The 12,083-nt window shown below is 39.6% G+C and overlaps 1 protein-coding gene across 1 annotated transcript in view; it reads right to left on the minus strand.

Moving 5' to 3' along the window:
• grik4 (glutamate receptor, ionotropic, kainate 4) overlaps nt 1-12,083 on the minus strand; it is a 303,837-nt gene that overhangs the window by 109,011 nt on the left and 182,743 nt on the right. The window contains exons 5-6 of the mRNA XM_067594699.1: nt 9,962-10,126; nt 6,614-6,711 (exon numbers count right to left, since the gene is read on the minus strand). Of these exons, the coding sequence (XP_067450800.1) occupies nt 6,614-6,711; nt 9,962-10,126 (263 nt within the window). The remainder of the gene's footprint in view (nt 1-6,613; nt 6,712-9,961; nt 10,127-12,083) is intronic.

A 12,083-nucleotide genomic window follows, 5' to 3' on the forward strand; every position in this document is an offset into this window, starting at 1 on the left:
GCCTCACGTAAATCTGAATGGGATTGACAAGAAATCCTTGAGTCTATTCCGTCATATCTACGGCGCCACTTATACATACGAATCAGATTTCATATCCTTGAGATTTATGGGAAACAAAGCAACAAGAAAGAAACTGCACTGCACAGTGCAGCTATTCTGACTGGCTGCAGCAGTCAGAAGATAAGCACCTGTAAAGCAGCAGGAGCCTCTCATCCAAAGCCCCAGTTAATGTTTCTCATTAGTCGATATTAATCTGCCCTTCCTCGAAATCCTGACCCGAAGGTTTGCCTGCCACGCCGCATAGGATGGAAACAAACTGCCTACATGATGCACGCAGTCAACCCCTTCTCCGCAGCGGCTGTTCTTCTATTAGTCACTATTAAAGTGAAACCCAGATGGGCTCAGTCCCACTCCTCTGTTGCCCCGGTGGAAGTAGCCTCCGCGGCGGCAGCGGAACCCGGGGAGTGATTGATAGGGAGTGTAGATGATGTGCTGATCACCTAGTGAGGTCTGTCAGCCACAATATTGCTGCCAGTGTCCCAGGCAACCAGCCACCGGAGCGCCAGCATCTGTGGCCTTGCTCACACAGTGAGGGATTAGGTGGTCATGTGTCAAGTCATGTGTGCACGGTGGCAAGTATAGACACACACACACACAAATCCTTTTCTCCACCTCCTACTGTTCAGGGTGACCTGCTGTCACCTTTTATAGACAGATATACTGTAGTATCACAGACGAACGCACACACACAAAGTGAAAGTCAGCTGTTATTAGATTAGATATTAGTTTGGGATGTGACAAATACTATACAAATACAATAGTATATTACAGTATGTTATCATCTGCTAAATTATTGAAACACCAACAAACACTGTAGTACTCATTAAACATTTGCAAAGTTTAGTAGATGTTTGCAATTTGAATTGTCTAATAAACATTCACTTTAATCAAATACCAAGCAAAATACATCTACTTTTGTTTCATTTAATGGCTTTGGTGCAAAAATGCATATTTCCTTTGCTCATAAAGCTCCTAATCATGTTAGACGACTCCCTCTGGCTTTGGAGGCTTTTTGGGGGCAGGCGGTGGGATGCCTGAATCGAGATGCAACGTTAGGCAGGAGCACCTGCCTAATCTACTCATCTCCAGCTGAGCAGTTTCTCAAAAGTGTGCTGCAGACTATTTAGCTGCCAAACATCAAATAAAGGTTTACATTATTTCACGACAGATTTTTGGTTTCTCTCCTGTGCTTCTGGAGATGAGCCTGACTTACTGCAAGGTTCTGAATCATCGTGTTTGTGCTGCTCATCTCATCAGGATCACTTTACAATCTTGGTATAATATGACCTCGGCTTCAGCTCAGCCCTCTCAATCATCAGGGAGGCATTTTCATGCAGTAAAATTTCCCACTGTGAAAACTACTTTGCTTTTATAGAGCACATTCTCCTCCTTACTTACATAGATATCATAGTTTTCATGATCTCCTGTATTTTAATACCAGTGTTATGTGTTACCAGTGTCGTGATTGTGCTGTATTGTTAGTAACGGCACCCAACCACTAATGTAAGGCCATGCTGACGAAGGCCATTAGCCAGGCATCCCAAGAGTAATCATGACAGGAGCAGTGTGACCTTCTCCGGTAGACAGAGAACACGCACGCACATATACACGTACTTGCACACACACACACACACACACACTACAGCAGCTGACTTTGCTGATTTGCACACCTCAAGCCAGAGATGGGGGACCTAATCAGTGAAATCAGCTGGTGTAGTGTTTGGTTGGAATATAAATCTGCACTCTCTTGGCTCTTGATAGCATCTGGTGAGGACCACTGAGTTCAGACGTTGTTTTTTGAATCCTCAGGACCCAGAAGACTGTTGAAGACTTTCTGGTATAAAATAGTCTTTGATTAGATGGCCAGAATCAAACCAGCAGCAGAGTCCTGATGACCACAACAAAGAACCATTAGGCTTGATTGCTCCTTTAACTCTGTTCATTTATGCCTATATAACACAGAATTATATAGGCAGTCAAAGTAGTCCCAAAGAAACATAGTTTCCCCTGGAGGTTACCATCTGTTGTCTATTGTTATGATATCATGTGTCCAAAAAAGTATTTATGCGTATTTTTATATCAAAATGCTTTATCTCTTTCTGTAAACGGACTCATCCTGTAGGGGATGTACACATAATTACATCTAATCTCATGTGATTATACATTTTGCAGGCAACACCACCGACTCTCTGATTATTTAGTCACTGAAGGTCCAAAAACTAACATTAGGAGCATTAACATATGTTGGAGGAGTGGATATGGTTGTCAGATTATAACAAGGTTGCCAACATGATTGTGAGTTCTCTCCGCTTCCAAAGGCTCAAACAAACTGTACTGTACAGTATGTTCTCCTCCTCTTCATTAAGTGGTGGTGAAAGAGGAAGCGAGTGATCCTCTGTGGCTATCTTTTGCACCCTGAAGTCGAGCTCTTCTTGATGTTAAGGTGGAAAACATGTCACGGCACATCAAACTATGCATTTCCCCCTAAATCATGTCAGAAAAAGAACACTTTCAACCACTTTACCATCTCAAAACCATTTCACAGAACCTTTAAAGAGTAACTAAAATTCCCTGCTCACTGCCACCTACCAGTTGCAGCTCTATATCCTGTTCTTGTGAAGTACAGTATTTCACAATGTGTGATAGAGCAGCAATATTTCAAACAAGTGCAGCAGACTTAAAGTTGAACTCTCAGAAATCAGTGCAGCAATGGTTTTCTGCCAGACACAGTTTAGTGTAGATTTTCTCTTTAGGAACGGTTATATGGCTCTCTATCATGCTTTCTTAAGTTGCAACATTTAATGCATAATTGGCAAGATCTTTAGAACATAATATTGCTTTCATGTCTTGCCATTAATCTAAGGCTAAACTCCAGACATGTTATGTAGCTCTAATGATATAAGAAAACATGATCTGAAGGTGTACAACACTGTGGTAAACATTGCAGTCATGATATTGTTATTGTTAAAATCAGAATAACACTGTAATATCACCAGAAAGAGACTCAATTCAACATTAAAGATATGGTTTCAAATGTAAGAATAAGAGAAGGGACAGAATTGCATTGCTGCACAATGGAGTGCAACTCATAGCCCTGAAACAAACCTAGCCTTGAACTGGAAACGCGTCCACCTAAAGCAGCCAAGAGAAGGGAGCGCCATGATTGATATATGGATATAGTATTCCATTTACAGAAAAGATGAAGATGGACACCCACTTGGCATATCAAAAGCCCAGTGCAAATATTTCCATGAAGCTGTCAAGTTATGTGTGCAGAACACTGGTAACAGTACTGACAGGAGTGATCGCTTAAACAAGTGTTAAGCGGGAAGGACAAAGAATTATGACAGCAGATTTTATAATCTCACTGCCTATGACAAACATGACGATTTGATTGGGCTTTCAAAGTATTCTGGTCATCCAAATTATTGCCCTACCCACACGTCATGTCTAAGAGGATTGACTTTTTCACAACAAAACAGAGACTAAATAAAAAGTCACCTTTGAAAACAAGAACTATGATGAAATGTATTACATTTTTCCTCAGTGACTAAAAACTAAATGATAGCATGAAAGATGGATGAATGTACAATGGTATGGAAGCCAAGGACGGCCATGCTTGCTTTTTTTTTTTAATGCTGTTATCTCGAGATTATGTGTTAATTATTTTGTTATCTTGAGAAAACAAGCTTTGTTATCTTGAGATAATGAGATAATCAACCCATTATCACAAGAAAACAATAGATTGTTTCCTCTTGTTATTAATAATGTTTACCAGAGATCAAGAGTACCATGCCAGCACTCATATATGGTGTCTTGACAACTGTAGCAACTGATTTAAGCTGAATATGTCAACAGTACCTTTATTAATGACATCTGTGTCACAGCCAAATGGCAGGTTGATAAACTTCTGGATAAAATATGATGGGACGTTTCATGAAGGAGAAGTACCAAACAATACCTTTCAAGCATTTTCATCTTATTAGACTTAATGAAAGAAAGGAAAGTGGGGTGGAGAGAGAGAATAAGAGCTAACATATGACAGATTTGAACCCATGTCCTTACGTAAGAGCCACCTGAAGGCTTCTCGTGCTTGATCTAAATAGTTGAGCTTGAACAAATGAGAATGAGCTCCAACAGTGATAAATTATCTTGTTATATCGAGAAATCAGTATTTAGTTTTCTCAAGATAATGAGATAAATTAACTCGTGATCTCGAGATAATGGCACTGAAAAAATAATTGCAAGCACGGCCGCTCTTGGCTTCCGTACAATTGAACTAATTAGCCTTTTACTGTTTTGTGCAAAATCTTTTTCAATGACCTGCATGCATCTGTGAGATCACACATTGTAGCTCCTGATTTGTAAAACATTTTCCTCTGCTGCTGGAAAATATCTCTTCAGATGTTGGTATAGCTGCTTGACCTGTTGTACTACCGTAAATAAGAAACATATTGCATTCAGTAACATTATGTCTCTGTTAGTAATGTTATCTGAAGTTACAGGTTACTGGAAGACACAGACTCATGGACTAACAATCCACTGAAAATTAGACAAGAAGTGGAAAGAAAACAGGTGGGACAAACTACAATAACATGCAGGCTAGCACGCCGATATTTAGAAAAAGGTAAATGCTAATGTGACATTATCAAGTGTTGTGAATGTAACAACGTTATTTTCGGTCAACTATCTTTCATGTTGCTATCAGAGGTAGTGAATAATTTCCAGGATTAATGTCAGCAGTCAACCATCTAAATCTTCCTCTAGATGTTCGCTTAAGAAACATTTGCTAAAGGTTATTCAACATTTTAGCTTCTCATACAAACCAATGAGTAGTTTTTTAGAGAACAAGAAAATGAATCCAGTTTCTGAATGTAACCCTGCTCTGCAGTAATACAGACTGCAGAGCAGAGTAACATGAGCACAGTGTGTGTGAAAAAGTAAACTGTGCCTTTTGCACTAACCTCATGATAGACGAGAACAACACCTGTAACCATGGTAACAATACAGAGGAAAGATGTAGCCTCGAAATGCTTAGAAGACATAACGAAAACTAGAATTAAAATGTCTTTAGTTTTTGTTGACTGAAACTAACAAAAATCAAATGACTGAAATTCAACTAAAATCTGACTTTACATCAGAAGACAGATAAAATCAAAAACAGCTGCCAAAATGAACACAGTTCTGAACCAGTGTAAAGAAACTGTGAGTTGACAGGGTCAGCACCAACTCATTATAGTATTTTATGACTGTACTGTGTTTATCATTTAACAACTCAAAAATGTCATTTTTCACTTGATGGGGTCTTTAATATTCATACATTGGTATTATCACAGTCAGTGTTTCAAAGCAGTCAGCCCCGCCAGTCAGTGCCACCAGAGAATTTTAACAGCAGGGAGTCGTAGTCTGTCTACCAGTATACCAGACTTATGTCTCATTAAAAAGACAGGCTGGGCCGTACTGTACCAGAGGACATTATAGAGACTGGGATGGTAATGGGATGTCTTTTAATAGTCATGCTGATCAAATCATGCAGTTATAAAGGCAGCTTGTCTGTGGACCAAATCCAATTATGGTGAGGAGCACACTAGAACACACTAGAAAAGGCTGAATGATTGATGAACTGAAAGAAAGCTGACATGTAGTTTTTAAAAGCATCAGTTAATGTGCAGTAGATAATATAGATCCTATTAATATTGCGCCATTCACTACCTTACTCTGAATAGGCTCCTATAAATGGTATAAAAAAAAGATGATCTAATTTAGTAAATGTCTTCTAAATTTAGTAAACATATCAGTACAGCCATCATAGCTAAATCTGTGCATATACATATCTTTTCTTATTTATAATTGATTTTCATTTAGTTACGGTTTTGTATAATTCAAGACACTCTGTCTCTTGACATCAGACAGCAAAACACACCATGTCAGAGTTCAGACAAGCCAATTAGCATCCAACTGGGATCAGTCAGGCTCTGAAGCCAAATCCACTCAGTCATGTTCAAATTGTGGAAAACGTGTTTTTCTTCACTGTTCAGATAAGTCAAGAAAATATGGCTGTTGATTTGTTTTGTCAAAATAATATCAGTGTAGTGCTATCATTATCATATCATCAATGAAGTAAATATCCCAATTTCAAATACCAGTTGTAGTGATAGCAGGAGCTGTTTTTTTGTCTAACCATGTAATTCTAGGCAAAACAACAAAACTTGTACTTTTGTTTGTTTGTATGTGTTTCTATAAAAAAATCTGAAAACAATGGCTAGCAAGCCTCAGCGGGCCAAACTGCTCCAAGCTAATGAGGGGAATAGTGGAAATAAAATGGCCAGCGGTGCTTTGATTTGAGTAGGACTGGAATTGAGAGTTATGACATTGTTGAGGTATTTCATCATTTTCACTAACAAGTTGGATTTCATTCCCCCTCAATCTCCTACGAAAACCACACAGCCGCTAATGAGCATCATTGTTCCAAATTGTGTATTTCTGCTGCTACTGTGAGCAGGCTGCCTGACATGGAGCCGCTGCTACGGGCCAGCTGGGCACATTAACTCACCTCCTTCTCTCCGCAGATATTGCTGATGATGGAGTTGGAGGCCGGACTGGCAGAGGGACCGAGGACTGCCACCACCCCTTTAGACATGATCTGGCACACTGAGAGAAAACAGAGAGAGGGGGTGGAAGGCGAAATAAGGATTGAGGGGTTGAGAAGGGACAGAGACAGTGAGAGAGGAAGCGAGTCAGACACTGATATCCAGCAAAGGAAAGTACAGGCTTTTCTTGAATAATCTAAAGCTAGGCATTTAAAAAAGCCCCTCTTCAGCCAGATGTTAATGGATGCACATGCTGACTATCTCAACGTCTCAACAGATAACAGCCTGAGCCAGCGCTTCCACTGTCTCAAGGGAACCTAAATCTACATGTGTTGGTGAAACGTGCGCAAGGCCAAACGCATTTGTCCGTGTTTAATATGCCTAAGGTGATGCGCATACAGAAAAACTCCTATCGAGCCTGCCCATGAGAGTGTAATAGCTTGTGGGGGAAGCTGATATTACAATTTTCAGATATAAGGAAAGAAAGATATAGAAATGCGAGGTGACAGAGACAGACTGGCAGAAAGGCAGAGAGACAGAAATAGTGACAGGCAGTGATATCTGGAGGCTTAAAACAGAAAAATCTGCTATTTGAACAAATGCACATGAATTTGCACATAATGTTCCCCTAAGTGACACACAAATCCAATCTTGTTTTCCACATTCTACATCTACAAGGACTGATTTAAAGGCTCTAACTTTGGGGATGAAAACATATCTTTAGACTGGAACATTTCAGTGTACGTGAGTTTTACTCCTCTCTTATGTACACATCTGCTTTAATCTCCCATACCAGAAAACAGAACGCCATTTCTTGTGAGTTCATAATCCCTGGCTTCTAATTAAACCTCTACAGTCAATGATGTGAGGCAGGCAGGCACAAGTACAGACAGTGCGTGCTGTTCATGTGTGAGCTTGTGTACGAATTGTGTGCGTGATGGTAATTTGGTGTTGGTTATTGGGGCAAATGCAGAGCATTAACCAGCTGTGAAAGAAGCAAAGGGGAACCGTTTTTGGGACCGTGCAGTGAATCCAGAGGCAGTGAATCGAATGATTAATAAGTAATCCCTTAAGTCTCCCATGAGGCCTGTAAGACATGAAACACACTGACACCTTACACAAACACCCACATACACATGTATGCACACATTTACAGTACACGCACACACAAACACACACTTGCACCTGTCTGCACGGCTTCAACAAATTATAAAGCTGAATGATTTGACTGCCGGCCAACATGTTGAGACGCTTTCATTTGCTCTCTTTCTGCACAGCTAACATTGTGTGTGTATGTGTGTGTGTGTGTGTGTGTATGTGTGTGAAAGAGAGAGACAGAGGAAGTGAGAGAGAAAGAGAGAACATGCATGAAAGTTTTTGTCAAAACTCCACCTCGCACCCTGGACACTGACGTCAATATGAAAAGTGTCCGTCAGTGCCATGTTTTGTCAGAACAGGACTGTGCTTCTCACTGCGGTCAAATTATGGTCAGAAGGTCACTGGGTCGGCTGAAGTCCATTTTCCCCTGCTTAACATTGATTTTCACTGATCAATATAAGCTATTGGAACATTGAATGATTAGGGGGCTGTAATGAGTTAGACTTGAGAAACGCTTGATAGGTTTGCTGGTTATGGAAGGAAGAAGAAGGACTGATAGACAGACGCACAGAAAAGAAATAGAAACAGAGACACCAAATAACAGCCACACACACACACACACACACACACACACACACACACACACACACACACACACACTGCAACCACCAAACGTATTCAGCTCAGACTTACAGCACCTAATGTGTTAAAAATACAGACATAATATTTAGGGATAAAAATATTCTCAGTTGGCCTTTAGTTTTCTCAGGTGCACACATGGCAGCACTAAAACCATGTATATGTGTTATGTGTTGTTACACTCAATATATAACTGGAAAGAGCTGCCGTTCGTGAACTAGAATCTTGTCATGTGGTGTTTGATGCCTTTAAAGGCAGCTATCAGCCCAAGGAGGCATCCATTTAGGAGTTGTATACTACACAGGCGAGTGGGGGTTGCTTGGTAGCGGGAGGGTGGGACTTTTCTGGGCAGGTAGCGCTCCCTCTGTGATATTTTCATCTAACTGTGGCCACTGATCCGTCCCTAATCCAATTCCTGCCTCTAATTACACACACACACACACACACACACACACACACAAACACAGACACACACACAAAACACTTGCACAATGTGCTCGCACAATCCTGCACACACAGACACACAGAGAAACATGTAACCACATGCACACACACACACAAACTCACAGGAGGGACCACATTTAGGAAGGGTTTGTAGTAAACCAGGCAGAGAAAGTAATACAGTTCTTGTTGTTGTGGTAAGTGAAGCGGTGTTTCCATGGATTAAGCGGCGCCACTGGAGCTCTTGGGTTTGTGAAAGTGGGAATGTGCCGTATTGAAAATCAATCCCCGCACCTCCTTGTCATAGCTGTTCACATTGGTTGTTTTTTTTTACATATCTGAGACATACTGTATTGATTTCAGATAGGTTTCATTAAAAATAAGAAAACAATCTAAACAACAAGTACAGATACGCTGATGTTTGAAGTAAGGTAAGTAAAAGCATTGATACCATTGATAACAAATAGGTACTCCAGTTAGTGTTAATGGAGTCACCCTCAGTTGTCACATTTGTGTGACAAATTACTAGAAATCTTATAATGGCCCATTTTAAGTGTTCATAAGCCTGTCTGTACAAGGTCATGTCTATTTTGACATGAAATAACTCATTTTTACATTACACTGCCTGTTCCTTTTTCTGCCCCGCCACAGAATGAAAGTTGCCAAGATGTAAGAGAAGAAAATACAACCCAGAAAACAGACTTAAACCCACCTTTTGACTCCTGCAGCTATAAGGAATATGACAGCTCATTTTGTGTTCCCACACCACGCAAACCTTCCATCAGTTTTCAATAATTTGTTTGCTTCTGTTTGACCAAAACATTGTTAAACCAGACAGACTTATCTCTGTGTACTTGGGGGGGGGAAAGCATGTGAGAGACAGAGTGAAAAGAAGACAGTGGGCCTGAATTGAAATGACAGGCTTGCTGATTTCAAAATGAGAGACACTTTTTGCTGGTGCAATTGTTGACTGGACCCAGCAGTGCCTCGCATTTATTACTCTATCCTTCTTTTTCTCTGACTCACCACAAACACAACCAACAGACTTGAAGCCACATGAACAAACACATACAAACGCTGTAATTTGTCAACAATTAATTTTAATTTTCTTCCTTCCTTCCTTCCTTACTTACTTGTTTCCCCCATCTCATATTCACTGTCTCTCAGCAGTTCAAAGATATCCACCTCCAGCTTGCCAGTGGTGGAGCGGTTAGTGTTCCTGTTGATGCTGTCTTTGGCCAGCGTGATGGCCAGACGCTCTCCTCTGCTGCACTCCATCGGGTCATCAAGGATGGCAGCTGAAAAGAAGGGTGAAATAAAAGAGACAGGGGAGAAATCATGATCCACACAGCTAACTGTTGTTTTTTTTTATTGAATGAATGAACATATGGCCAGCCATCATTCAGTCTTAGATCCTGTAAAGATAGAGGATTAAAATTAAGCCGGTACAGATTGTGAATTTAAAGCCTTTTTTTTGTGTCTTTCTTCAGATTTACAATAACATTTCACTGCACTGAAAGATGCTCCTGAGGTGTACAGTATGAATTTATTGGCATCAATATGGCTCTCCATTAATCTAGAGTGACTACAATGCCACAGTATTGTTCTTAAGAAATCCATACACTTGAACAGCAGTTTTTTAGAGTGTCGTATCTACTTGCTCTTTGATGTAAATATCTGATCTGTATGATAAAAGCTGCACTTTAGAAGTAGCATGTCAGAGATGCTAGACTGTGTGTCAAAATTACATCAGTTTGCCGCAGGAGCATTAAAGAATGATGAGACAACATATATACTCAGAAATTATTCATGTGTATCCTGTATGCAGTGATAAATTTGTTATATTCTAGTATAATAATTAGAATAACTGATGTCTGTCTTGTAGATGGCTTAGCTAAGCCAATTATAAAGGCACTGGCTGTAGATAATGCACTGTTTTCATTTCATATGCAGAAAAAATAATGTAATTCCACCACAATAAGACTGTAGAGATTGGTTATCAAAAATAATTTTAATCATTCCCATTTCTCAGAGAGGGGTATGTTTGTACATATTCTCTCAATTATATTCAAGACAGCAGGTTCAACTGTAACATTTATCGTCCGACAAACCTGCTTTTTAAGGTTTGTGCACTAAAATATTAGATATTCTGAATGTTTTGAAGCACATTTCATTTTTAGCAAGATTATAAATTTATTCTGTGACCTTTAATAGCAGGCATGTCAAATTATTATCATGGCAGATGAAGCGGACACAGCAAACACCATCTGTTTAACATTGTTTTGAAACAGGGAAGAAATTGAATGGCATGTATCTGTACTTGTCTATGTACTGAATAAATCTAATATTCTTCAGTGTGAGTCTAACTATGAATTCACTTATTTCATGAAGGTCTGACCCCAATAACCCCAAGCCTGCATCAATATCATCTTAGCCAAGACCTCAACATTATTTCCAACATCACTGGAGTTTCTGGCCATTACTGAAAAGTAATAGTTTAAACATTTCACATCAGCCTCTCAATCACGTTTACTACTAACTACATCAGAAAGGTTAAAAAGGGAAAACACAATCAAATGAGCAGCAGATGTCTGAAACCAGACTTTGTAATTATTATAATTATATTGGGTTAGCACAAAGGTTCTCAAGTTAAATAGATTATATTTACAGCAGAAGCAGAAGCAGGACATAAAAGTAACCTACTCGGAAAAGCGTAAAATTAATAAGGCACATGAAAACAAAATTAAGTACGACTTGGCTGAAAGGTAAATGTACTGTGTACTATCCATAAAAAAGAAAAAACTGCAGGTTGAGTGTTGTAACTTCAAGGCTAATCATATCAGAATTAGACATTTAGAGCTGGAACGTGTTTGAACTGACCTTTTCCCTGCTGATCACACAGTTGAATAAACAACCACTAACTCTGGCTTGTGATGATGAGACATATCCGCTCATCTGATATCATCACAGGGCTGAAAGTTACAACAAGCCAATATCTACAACCAATTAAAATGCTTTGCTAAGAAGCAGAGAGTGGCGGTGGAAGTCATCTGAGGTTGCACTCATGTCTGTCTGATTAAAAAGCTATGGACAAAAGACATTTCTTTATGTTCTTAATGGACTTGCTTTTGATCACATATTGCCGCAAACTCGTATATTATTTGGATAGTTAAACAAAAATCAAAGGCACACATTCAATTTAAATTTTATGTGTTGAGAGGCGAGGGAATATTTCTCTGCTCTATGCTGTGTACT

The sequence above is a fragment of the Thunnus thynnus genome, chromosome 7, assembly GCF_963924715.1.
Source record: "Thunnus thynnus chromosome 7, fThuThy2.1, whole genome shotgun sequence".
Taxonomy (NCBI): Eukaryota; Metazoa; Chordata; class Actinopteri; order Scombriformes; family Scombridae; genus Thunnus; species Thunnus thynnus.